At 46.9% G+C, this 13,133-nt stretch overlaps 1 protein-coding gene across 3 annotated transcripts in view; it reads left to right on the top strand.

The window, feature by feature from the left end:
• Positions 1-8,359: 8,359 nt before the first annotated feature.
• Positions 8,360-13,133, top strand: part of tacc1 (transforming, acidic coiled-coil containing protein 1) — a 106,199-nt gene continuing 101,425 nt past the window's right edge. For all 3 annotated transcript variants that reach the window (XM_080216914.1, XM_080216915.1, XM_080216913.1), the window contains exons 1-2: positions 8,360-8,888; positions 9,117-9,226. In XM_080216914.1, the coding sequence (XP_080073040.1) occupies positions 8,740-8,888; positions 9,117-9,226 (259 nt within the window). In that variant the 5' untranslated portion in view covers positions 8,360-8,739. The remainder of the gene's footprint in view (positions 8,889-9,116; positions 9,227-13,133) is intronic.

Raw genomic sequence — 13,133 nt, 5'->3', positions numbered from 1 at the left:
CATGATGGCAGTAGAGAAAGAAGCAGCATTGACGTAAGGTGAAGAAGGTGAAAGTGCAGAAGCTTTGTCTGTGTTATTGCTGCGATCCTGTGTCACGTTTTGGGGTGTCACATCATTGCACTGACTGTGAGTTGTGAAAGTGAGACCTCAGTGTTTAGAAATGATGAATGAATGATTGCCATTTGAGGAATGAGGCTGGGTCATGTTACCTTTCCAACCCAGTGTAGTTCGAGATCCGTGGGGCTGATGAAACACTTGTTAGCTGGATCTTAACATAGTGCACTCAGTGTTGGCGCCTGACTAGAATTCCATCTGACTGGAGCAAGGTGTACAAATTCCAACCTGATTGAGTCGGTGCAGGCTCGATGGGCCAAATGGCCTCCACCTGCACTGTTGCGATTCAATGGAATTACTATTCCTTTTACTAGGAAGTATCTTTTTGATGATATGCATAAACTGGAACTAATCCAATAGTCCGCTGCTTGTATCCTCGCCTTGCACACAGTCCCATTCACTTTGTTCCCAGGCACACACTAACCCCTGACTAGGCTGTGCCTCAAATGTTAAAATGACCTTCCTTCTTTTCAAATTCCTCCCCTCCCGATCCCTGTTCGCTCTTCCAGCCCTCCCGAGTCTCGGCGCTCCTCCAACTCTGGAATCCTGTGCAGTCCCGATGATAGTTGTCCCACCATTGGCAGCCGTGCTTCCAGCTGCTTGGGGCCTAAGCTTTGGAATTTCATCCTCTCACCCCACCCACCCCCTCCCCTTGGCACCCGAAACCTCTCCCTCTCTCTCCCTCCCTCTCTCTTTCGTCCAAAGGACACTGTTTACAGACCTAACATCTTTAACCAACCTCTCAAAACATCTGTCCCAACCGTTCCATGACGCCGGACCAGAGACATCAGTCCAGTAGAGAGGGACACTTCCCCTTACCCCACAGGGGTAAGCTTTCTCATCTCAATATGTCCCTTTGTGGGAGGGTCAACAATGGATCGAGTGTAAAATGAAACCTGGCACATCTGAACATTCAATGGGCAAGTGTAGGTCAATGGGATTAGGTGGGAGTCCAAGTGTTTTTCGCCTGGCGGTGCAGACTCGATGGGCTGAAGGGCCTCTTCTGCACTGTATGATTCTATGACTCTGAGAATTGCATTAATCTAGTGGCACGGTGGCACAGTGGTTAGCACTGCTGCCTCACAGCACCAGTTCAAATCCCAGCTTGGGTCACTGTCTGTGTGGAGTTTGCACGTTCTCCCCGTGTCTACGTGGGTTTCCTCCGGGTGGTCTGGTTTCCTCCCACAGTCCAAGAGACGTGGTGGCTCGACGCATTGGCTGCGCTAAATTCTCTCTCAGTGTACCCAAACAGACACCGGAGTGTGGCGACTAGAGGATTTTCACTGTAACTTCATTGCAGTGCTAATGTAAGTCTATTTGTGGCACGAATAAATAAATAAACTTTAAACTTTCCATGACCTCAGTAAATCATAGACAAAGTAGTCTTTCCAAAATGGGATATAGCAATCATGGCAGCCAGTTTACACGCTACAAGCTCTCACAAACAGCAGTGAGGAGACAATCAGACAACCTGTTTTGAATGCTTTGGACCGAGGAATACATCTTGACCAGAATCATGCCATGGGATCTTTTACATCCAAGCAGACTGGGCCTCAGTTGAGTGTCTCATCTGAAAGACGGCACCTCCAACAGTGCAGGGCTCCTTCAATGCTGCACTGGAGTCAAAGGGTGGGTTTGTTCTGTTCCACCTGCCATGGGAATCATAGCAAGCGGGATAGGACCTCGCAAAGGTCCATTGACCTTGAGTGGGATTTTCAGGTCTTGAGGCGAGCGTGGCTGGAAAATCCCTCCCGTAGACTTTTACAAGGCAGCAGGAGACCCTTCAGCCCATCACGCCTGTGCTGGGCATCAAGCTCCTATCTAATCCCATTTTCCAGCATTCCATCCAGAGCCTTGAATCAGCCTAGAACTGAGTGATTACCATCCGGAGTGGGACTTGAACCCACACAGAAGACAAAGAGTTTTGCCCCGAGTCACGACTGGTGCAACTCTCACATATAAATCACATAACCAGCCTCCCATCCATTGACTCTGTCTATACTTCCCGCTGCCTCAGAAAAGCAGCCAGCATAACCAAGGACCCCACGCATCCCGGGCATTCTCTCTTCCACCTTCTTCTGTCGGGAAAAAGATACAAAAGTCTGAGGTCACCTACCAAATGACTCAAGAACAGCTTCTTCCCTGCTGCCATCAGACTTTTGAATGGACCGACCTCGCGTTAAGTTGATCTCTCTCTACACCCTAGCTCTGACTGCAACACTACACTCTGCACTCTCTCGTTTCTTTCTCTGTGAACGGTATGCTTTGTATCGTGTGCAAGCAATAATACTTTTCACTGTATGTTATTACATGTGATAATAATAAATCAAATCAAATCAAAATCAAAATATAAATGTGATCATGGGAAGTAGGGACAGGAGTAGACCAGTCGACTTGTCAACACCTTGGTGTGAAATTCCTCTCGTCTGCCACTTCTTGTGATACTAATGGGTTAAGGAGTGTCCAAGTTTAACATCTTCCTGAATCATTGGAAGTGTGTTGCACAGAACGTCAGGGTGAGAGATAACACCATAAATTCCATTCATTACTCAAGAGCTCAGGTTGCTGATGTTGACAGCTCTCAGTGTTCAGAGATGGGTTTTATGTATCGCTGAGTCCAACAGGGCTAAAAACAGCCCCTGGACCCGTATCACTCAAACAGGGCCATTCATTTTGTGAGAAATACCTGACTAAATCGAATTGAAATGCCAGAGAGTCTTGGGTCAGGTCGGTAACTTTCGAAAGCCATTGTGCTCCAACGCCTCTACTTTCTCAGAAGGCTAAGGAAATTTGGCATGTCAGCTACGACTCTCAGAAGCACCATGGAAAGCATTCTTTCTGGTTGTATCACAGTTTGGTATGCGGCTCCTGCTCTGACCAAGGCCACAAGGAACTACAAAAGGTCGTGAATGTAGCCCAATCCATCACGCAAATCAGCCCCCATTGACTCTGTCTACACTTCCCACTGCCTCGGCATTGCAGCCAGCATAATTAAGGACCCCACGCAAACCAAACATTCTCTCTTCCACTTCTTCCATCGGGAAAAAGATACAAAAGTCTGAGGTCATGTACTGACCAACTCAAGAACAGCTTCTTCCCTGCTGCTGTCAGACTTTCGAATGGACTTACCTCGTACTAAGTTGATCTTTCTCTGACCCTAGCTATGACTATAACACTATATTCTGCTCCCTCTCCTTTCCTTCTCTATGAATGGTATGCTTTGCCTATACAGTGTGCAAGAAACAATACTTTTCACTGTATACTAATACACGTGACAATAATAAGTCAAATCAAAGGTGACTAAAAGCCTTGATAGAGTACTCTAGCTATGACTGTAACACTGCATTCTGCAATCTCTCCTTTTCTTCTCCCCTATGTACTCCATGAATGGTATTTTCACTGTATTCCAATAAATGTGATAAATCAAATCAAAAAGGTCCACTCGGGGTGAGATAGCAAAGAAACTCCCTGCAAATGTTTCAATGCGGTCCCTCATTACTATGCACGGGACATTTTCGCCCAACTGGTGCTTTGTGTAGAGTGAGGAAGAATTTAAGATGTGATACCCTCCCTCCTGAGCTTCTCGTTTCTCTAATCACCTCAATATTCAGTGATATTGGCCGTTGAACAAATCTCCAGTGAATGGAGGACACATTGGGGACAAGGAGGGGTGTATGGGCAAGCGGGGTGGGCAGGAGTTGACAGGTGTTGGGTGGATGGATAAAAAAAGGAGGGAAATAAAAGATTGACGGCATATCGATAAAAGTAGGTGCAATGAATGAAGCAACTGATCTTGCTTATAACCAGATGATATTTTAGGAGAGAGAGAGATTAGCATTTATATTGTGCTTTCTCCCACCGCTACCATATATCTCAAAGCACTTTACAGCCATTTTGCAGCAAGTTCAGATTGAGCTTCATTGAACGCTGTATTGTGGATTGACAAATTCTGGAATAATGTCTGGGATTTTGTGAGAAAATAGCTCTGGGCCTTGTTAAAGGCTTGTAGATCTACCCCTGCCTATCATGTTCCAATATAAACCCAAGGGATTGGTCAGGATATTATCAAGCAGAGTTTGGTAGTTGGTGAGTTTTGGTGACCGCTTTACTGCAGAATTGCCAGGGAGTCTTGTATAATTCCCAGGAAATGAGGACTTGCCACTCTGTTTGAAGTAACTCCTCAGAGGCCAATGTCCCTTCACCAAGATTCCCTTTATTTGCAAACTTATCTCCACTCCTAAGAGTTCTTCATGTACACAGTCAGAGTGCAGAGTGTCAGTAGACCTGACGCTCCTCAATCTATACACAGGAGAGGCTCCTTGATCAGGCAGGCAATCATCACCTCAATCAGGGAGCTCATATTCCAAGAGGCACACCTCATGGGCTTTGTTGGGGTCATTACACAGTAGATCCACTGGGGGTACTGGGAGTGGATTTGGAGAGTTTCATGAAAGAGGCCATCCCAGTGCAACCTCTCACTCTGACTCCTCTCATTTTGCCTTGTTGAGGTCATTTCACTGCCGCTTCCCTGGGAACTGGCTCGACATGAACAGAAGGTGGGGGGAGGGGGTGGCATTGGGGGAGTCATGGGTGCAAGCCCAGTATGTTGTCCTGTGGTCAGTGCCATTGGCAAGGTTTGAAGATCTAGATCTTAATTTGATTTGATTTACTATTGTCACGTGTATTAGTATACGGTGAGAAGTATTGCTTCTTGCACACTATACAGACAAAGCGTACTGCATAGAAAAGGAAAGGAGAGGGTACAGAATGTAGTGTTACTGTCATAGCGAGGGTGTAGAGAAAGATCAACTTAACAAAGTTAGGTCCATTCAAAAACCTGATGGCAGCAGGGAAGAAGCTGTTCTCGAGTCTGTTGCTCCTTGATCTCAGACTTTTGTATCCTTTTCCCAATGGAAGAAGGTGGAAGAGAGAATGCCTGGGGGTATGTAAGGTCCTTGATTATGCTGGCTGTTTTTCTGAGGCAGCAGGAAGTATAGATAGAGTGAATGGATGAGAGGCTGATATGAGTGATGGACTGGCTTCGTTTACGACCCTTTGTAGTTCCTTGCGGCCTTGGGTAGAGCAGGAGCCATACCAAGCTGTGATACAACCAGAAAGAATGCTTTCTATGATGCACCTGTGAAAGTTGGTGAGAGTCATCGCGGACATGCCAAATTTCCTTAGCCTCCTGAGAAAGTAAAGGCATCGGTGGGCTTTCTTAACTACAGCATCGGCATGGGGGGACCAGGACAGATTGTTGGTGATCTGGACACCTAAAAACTTGAAGCTCTCGACCATTTCAATTTCATCCCCTCTCAAACACAGTGGTCAGATACCAAACCACTGCCTTTCCATTGAGTGCTTGTGGTCGTGTCACTGAAGGAGTGGAATCTGCAAGGGTTCAAGTGTGTCTATCTGTCTGCCTCTGCTTTCAGCACAAAGATAGACTCCGATTGTACCAAGCAAACTGGATCCAGACATTGCCTGCATTGTGCGGACAGACCCGGCCTCTGTAACGTTCCCTAGCTCACAAATCCGACAGAATCTCAGTGCTCCTCTCATTCTGACATTTCCTTATATTAATTACTCCACCATTGGTGACCCTGCCTCCAGTTGTAATTCCCTCTCTAAACCCCTCTGTCTCTCAGCCTTGCTCCCCTCTTCAAGACATTCCTCAAAAGCTGCCTCTTTGCTCAGGTTTTTGATCACCTGTCTCAATACTCCTTACCCACACCCCCCACCCTGTTGTGTGACTCAGTGTCAAACATTGTCTGATGATGTTCCTGCAAAGCTTCCAAATTGGAGTCAGGGCTGGAATTTTTTAGAACAGGGGAGGTGATGGCTTTGTGGTATTATCGCAGGTCTATTTGCCCAGAAACTCAACGAATGTTCTGGGGACCTGGGTTCAAATCCCACCACGGCAGATGATGGAATTTGAATCCAATAAAAAAATCTTGAATTAAGGATCTACTGATGACCATGAAGCCATTGTCGATTGTTGGAAAAACCCATTTGGTTCACTCATGTTCCTCAGGGAAGGAAATCTGCTGTCCTTCCCTGTCTGGCCTCCATGTGACTCCAGGGCCACAGCAGTGTGGTTGACTCTCAACTTGGGCAACTGGGGATGGGCAATAAATGCTGTCCAGCCAGCATAACGCATGTCCCACGAATAAATAAAGGAAAAAAACATTTGGCTGGCTCACCACATCATGGTGCCAGGGACGGAGAAACCTGCTCCAGAAGTCCAAATCCTCAGCTCCATCGGGATTCAGACCATGTCTCAAAACTGTCCCTGATGGCAATATACTTGGATTCTGAAGCCTACCATTCATTTCATTTGCAAGCACATCTCCTGGCTTAAACTGTACAGATGGTAGTACAGTTCAGAGGATGGCAATTAGTAGCTAAATATACATAGCCTCATGTAATTCATGGGTCTTATTGACCAACTGCAGGTTAAAAAATATACACTGGATGAATAGATCTGATAAATAGAGGCGTACAAAGTCTGGACAGAGTAGATAGGGAGAAATGGTTGGATGAAGAAACAAAGGGCAGAGATTTGAGTTCATTGGGAAAAGGAGCAATGTCGATATGAGCAGAAACTTATTCACGCAAAGTTTGATTTTGATTTATTATCATTGCATGTATTAGTGTAGAGTGAAAAGTACTGTTTCTTGCACACTATACAAAGCATACCATAGAGAAGTAAAGGAGAGGGTGCAGAATGTAGTGTTATTGTCATAGCTAGGGTATAGAGAAAGATCAACTTAATGTGAGGTAGGTCCGGTCAAAAGTCCAACGCAGCAAGGAAGAAGCTGTACTTGAGTCGGTTGGTACATGTTCTCAGACTTGTGTATCTTTTTTCCAACGGAAGAGGGTGGAAGAGAGAATGTGTGGGGACCTTGTTTATGCTGGCTGCTTTTCCAAGGCAGTGGGAAATGTAGACAGGGTCAATGGATGGGAGGTTGGTTTGCGTGATGGACTGGGCTTCATTCACAGCCCATTGTAGTTCCTTGTGGTCTTGGGCAGAGCAGGAGCCATTACAAACTGTCATACAACCAGAAAGAATGCTTTCTATGGTGCATCTGTAAAAGTTGGTGAGAGTTGCAGCAGTCATGCCAAATTTCCTGCATCTCCTGAGAAAGTAGAGGCATTGGTGGGATCTCTGAACTGTAGTGTGGTTGGGATCTGGAATGCACTCTCTGAACATCTGGTTGAGGGAGGTTCAATCAGGCATTCAAAAGGGAATGAGATTGTTATCTGAAATGGAACAATGTACAGGACTGCAGTGGCCCTCCTTCAGAGGGCCAACACAGATATGATGGGCTGAATTGCTTCCTTCAACACTGTAACCATTCCATGATTCACTGGTATGCTGGTAATTTAGACAGAAAACTAATACGGGTGGCACGGTAGCACAGTGGTTAGCAAGGCTGCTTCACAGCTCCAGGGATCCGAGTTCGATTCCCAGCTTGGGTCACTGTGTGGAATTTGCACATTCTCCCTGTGTCTGCATGGGTTTCCTCCGCGTGCTCCAGTTTCTTCCCACAGTCCAAAGATGTGCGGGTTAGGTTGATTGGCCACGCTAGATTGCCCCTTAGTGTCAGGGGGCTTAGCAGGGTAAATTTGAGGGGTTATGGGAATTGGGCCTGGGTAGGACGGTGATGGGTGCAGACTCGATGGGCCAAATGGCCTCGTGCAGCACTGTTTTGGATTCTAGGTTAGGTATGAGCCACGGTGAATGCACGGGGGGTTGGGGGGGGTAAGATGCTCTGAGAGAGAGTTGGTGCGGACTCAATGGGTCGAATGGCCTCCTCTGTCGCTGTCGGGGTTGATGGTCTGATCAATGTGCAGCTCAGAATGGGTAACTGCAAGCGTCATGGGCCGGGTTTGAGTATTCCTCGCCACCACAGTGCCATCTTTCAGGCTGTCTGGGTTGACGCCGTAGCTGTGAGTGAAGTTATTGCGATTTTTATTTTAATTATTTGCATTCAGAGCTGCGATGAAGTTGCTCTTTGCCGCAGGTTTTGGATTGAACCACCGGCCCTGACAAAGGGAGACAGGAGAATAGAGTGGCTGACAGATCTCTCTCTCTCTCTGTCTCTCACAGCCACACTTCCCGCCCCCCCACCGCCCCACAGGGTTAGTACAATCTGAGAGAAGGGGCGGATCTCACACACACACACACACACACACTGATCCACCCAGCTGATTCTTGTTTGCCATTCAGAGGGCTGGGCGGAGGACAGTTGGATGGCAGCAGACTTATCCACTGTGCATTTTCCTTTCCCTCCAATTCCCTGGCAGAATGAGGCGAGGATATTTTAGAGTGTAGTCAGTCTGAAAGTTCCAGGCTGGCTGGGAGGGAGCTGCAGACTGTTGGCTGTCATGCAATTGCACGGGAGACTCGGCAGAGGAGGAAACTGACTTGATCTTTCACATGTAACCACATCCGCGATTTTAGCAGAAGCCCCAACACTCAGTTACTCATACACACACACACACACAAGTAATATTGTTTTAGAGTTTCCCTCCATTTTGGGTGAAACGGCAACTGCAGCAAAACATCACCCCCCCCCCCTTTCCCCAAATCAACTCAACGCAGGCATTTATTTATTTCCAATGGCGTTCAGTCCGTGGCAAATTTTGTCTCCGATTCAGTGGGCAAAGTGGACCTGGTCTGTGGTTCGACCAGGGACAGGAGCTGTAGACAATGAGGAGGAGGAGGAGGAGGAGGAATCAAAGCCTGAGAAGAAAAGGTTAAGCTTCAGGCAAGTTGCTGTTTTATCTTTTTAAGGGTTTTGTTTTAGAAAAGGCTGGTGTGTGTGTGTGTGTATGAGAGAGAGAGACACACAGTAAGCTATCAGTGTGTGTGTGTGTGTGTGTGAGAGAGAGAGACAGGCTGGATTACCAGGAAGGTTATCAGTGCAGTGAGGGAGACAGTCCATTTCCAAAGGGGAAATTCTTCATTTTATTTTCCCCCCGCTTCTCCCCTACAGTTCTGATTCCGAGACGAATTTCGAGACACCTGAGGCTGATACACCTGTCCAGCCTGTTGTAGACGGACTGCCCGGGAACTGCCCAGAGAAAGCAGGCACCGACAGAACAGGTAAGGAAAGAGAGTGCAGCAGCCTCGCATGCCCTGTGATACGGGACTGAGACAAGTGGGCAAAAAAATATATATATAACCCGGTGGAGGTGGGGAGGGAGAGAAATTGATGTTATTGTGAGATAACTTGACAGATTGCCAGCTGCTATTGGCTACGATGTGCTTGTAGTTTAACCCGTTTGCGTTCAGTGGCGAGTCAGATGCCCAGAAATTAAGGTGGATGTATTGGATCCCCTGTTCCAGTGGGCACAGAGCACAGCAATGATCATCTCTCTCTCTCTCTCTCTCTGCAGTGGTTCACTGCTGCCCAAACGGTTGCTTGTTAATTGGAAGGCGAATGCTTTCTATTCTTACACAAGTGTGCTTTCTGAGCGGATCATGACTGATGATTACTCAGGAAGGTTGAACTGACAGGATTAATGCTGCACGTATTTTTTTTGCGTGGGGGGGGGGGTGCGGGGAGGAGGGTATTTTGTTTTCTCCAAATGATGTTCAGAACCGTGTTTGCAAAAAGCAAAAGATAGACCTGGAGCTTTGCATGGAGCTTGTTGGATTGTGATAATTGAACAGGAACCAGGATGGTGTGTACCTGTTTCCTTATCACACTTGTACTCAGCCAAGGTTAGTGTTGCGTTTAGTCGCTGAATGACGTGTTTTCAGCGCTGGCAACTTGCTTCACGTGTTGAGATCAGGTTTTCATGTTTGTGCTACACTCTACGTGGGTTGGAGATATCCAGTTTTCCGCAAAGCGTTTGGGGTGGCACAGTGGTTAGCATTGCTGCCCCACAGCATCAGGGACCCAGGTTTGATTCCAGCCTCAGGTCACTGTCTGTGCGGAGTCTGCGTGTTCTCCCCGTGTCTGCATGGGTTTCCTCCCACAGTCCAAAGATGTGTGGGTTAGGTGGATTGCCCATGCTAAATTGCTCCTTAGTGTCAGGGGGGCTCGCAAGGGTAAATGCAAGGGGTGGTGCAAGTCGGGCCTGGGGTGGGATTGTGGTTGGTGCAGACTTGACGGGCTGAATGGCCTCCTTCTGCACCGTAGGGATTCTATGATGAGCTGTCACACAAGGCAATCACACAGAGTTGGGCCTGAGATTGGGGTGATTTGTTGACTTGGACTGAGGATGGGTTAATGGAGTGAAAATGAGTGGTTTTCAGGATAGCAGGATGTAACTGGTAAGGTCCGAGGATCTGGGCTTGGGCCTTGGCTCCTTGTCATCTATATCAATGATTTGGATGAGGGATCAAGTCGTACTTGCACAAGTTGAGGTGAGAAGGTAAAACTGAGAGGAGGATATAAACAGAGCAACTTGATGGGCCAGAATCTGAGATCTAATGTGAAGAAGCTTGAAGTTATCGACTTTAACCGGCCAAGTGGAGAAGCAGAATATTTGTGGTTGACTAGCTATTCAGAGGGAGCTGGGTGAGTTAACTGTAAGCTATAGCACCTTCATCCGGCAGTAAGGATACTTCAGAAAATAAATCAAAGAAGGTTTAACAAAGAAATGTCATTACTCCAACACTTGGGGCTACACCTTTGGGCCAGACAAGCTCCCCATAATTCCCATCTGCTTTTTATTTATACTGGGTGATAATGACCGCATCATTTTGCCATTGGTTACATTGTCTGGTCAGCTGACCCCCTTGGCATGTTGCCATTGGTTACATTATAACAAATTCAGTATTATCATTGGTTACATCAGCAATAATTTGGAAGACAATGATTTGTTGGTGAGTGTGAAGAAGTGTGACTGCAGTTATACCTTGGTGAGACCACACCATGAATACTGGCTACAGTTTTGGCCTCCTTATCTAAGGAAGGACACGCTTGACTCAGAGCAAATGTAGCCAAGGTCGACTCGACTGACTCCTCGTGGAAGGGGTTTGCCTTATGAGAACCGATAGCTATATTCCCTCCAGTTTACAAGAATGAGAGTTGATTTCACTTAAATGTAGAAAATTGTTGAGGGGATAGACTGACCGGCTAAATGCTGGAAGGAGGTTTTGCCTGACTTGGAAGCTGAGGACATGGGACGCGGTCTCAGTGCTGTTGAGGACTGAGATGAGACATGCCTTCACTGAAAGGTCTCGGAATTCTTTCCCTGCAATGCGTTGTGGATGCTCAGTCATTGGGTGTCTTCAAGATGGAGATGGATAGATTTTTCATCTGCTGGATATCAGCGATATGGAGATTGTGGGGGTTATTGAAGGGCTGAATATCCTATTTGTTGATATTTTGAAATGAGGAACTTCTTTCTGAGCTAATCTCGGGGGGGTTTGAGGTGATGGCGGGTACATCAGCTGCTGGTGATTTTACTTCTTAGATGAGTCCAAGCCTTTGAACTTGATGTTACAATTTCAGAGATGTTATTTACTAAAAGATCGATGGGTCAGGATTTGAATACAAGCATTCACATTAAAATGCTATTCCCGTGAGTTGAAGGGTCAGTCGTGAGTGGACACAAGCTCAAGATGAGGAGCAGAAGGTTTAGGGGGGCTATGAGGAAAACCCTTCTCACCCAGAGGATGGTGATGGTCTGGAATGTGCTGCCTGGGAGGATGGTAAGAGGCAGTTTGCCTCACATCCTTTCAAAAGTACCTGGATGATCACTTGCCAAGTCATAATATTCAAGTCCAAGTGTTGGTCAATAGGATTAGGTGGGAGTTCAATGGGCCAAATGGCCTCTTCTGCACTGCATGATTCTGACTCTTTACTGCTGTTGTGCTAAATCTTGGTCCTACCTTCAGCTCCATCACATCACAAGGATCCTTAGGCAAGATGCAGTCCCCAAACTGGCTACCTTTGTTCAAGATTCAGAATTATAGAATCATTTAATCCCAACAGTGTAGAAGGAGACTATTCAGCCCATTGACACCGACACAATCCCACCCAGGCCCTCTTCCCATAACCCCATTAATTACCCTGCTAATTCCCCTCACACTCGGGTCAATTTAGCATGGCCAATCAAGCTAACCCACATGACTTTGGAGGTGGGAGGAAACTGGAGCATCGAGTGGAAACCCATGCAGATACGGGGAGAACGTGGAAGCTCCACACAGACAGTGACCTGAGGCTGGAATTGAACCCACGCCTCTGGTGCTTTGAGGTAGCAGTGCTAACCACTGTGCTACCGTGCCACCCTATTCAGAATTACACCTGAGAATAGGAAAGCCCTGGGTTTTTAATAGGTGCAGTGGGGAAGAGGTGAACTGCAGATGTATGTTCATATAATCACACAAGATCCCAAACCCCTTTCCCATTCCTGACCAACGCTAAGTGCTGAACACTTTTTGCTCCTGATCCCATTTTTTTGGATCTGACGGACAGTCCCAATCTATCAGTAATCCAGTACTGAACACAATGGGAACCTTGGTCTTCTGCGTCATCCTATCATTCCACGTGTTTGAAATCAGGCTGGACTCTGTTTTGTCCATTCTTGTCTTGTTTCAGCCTGGCCCCTGAGGAGGAGATCGAATGGAAGGTCAGGGAATGATCTCAGCAGGCAGGAAGGGCCAAGTGAGAGCCAACTTTTTCAGAGCCAGCAATGCCATTAATTACTTACTCTCTCCCTCAACATCAGGATGACGCACCACATCCATGTATCCTGAGTACAATCCCAGAGGGCATCGGGAGTCTGTCGGGAACTCGCAAAGTAGCGATTATCTGACTCCCGTATAATTACTGACAAAGGCATCGGGGAAAAGCCCCCTGTTATTTGAATCCTGTTTGAGATCTTTTACAGTTAACTGATCGGAACTGGTTTCCTTATCTGAGGAAGGAAGCCCTTGCTATAGAGGGTATACAGCGAAGGTTTGCCAGGCTGATTCCTGGGATGGTAGCTCTGTTATGAGGAGAGACTAAGTTGCTTAGAATTATATTCACTGGAGTTTAGAGTGAGAGGAGATC

This window comes from Carcharhinus amblyrhynchos, chromosome 34 (genome assembly GCF_965287045.1).
Source record: "Carcharhinus amblyrhynchos chromosome 34, sCarAmb.v2.hapA, whole genome shotgun sequence".
NCBI lineage: Eukaryota > Metazoa > Chordata > Chondrichthyes > Carcharhiniformes > Carcharhinidae > Carcharhinus > Carcharhinus amblyrhynchos.
Note: the sequence above shows the minus strand (reverse complement) of the source record. Positions and strands in the feature narration are given on the sequence as shown.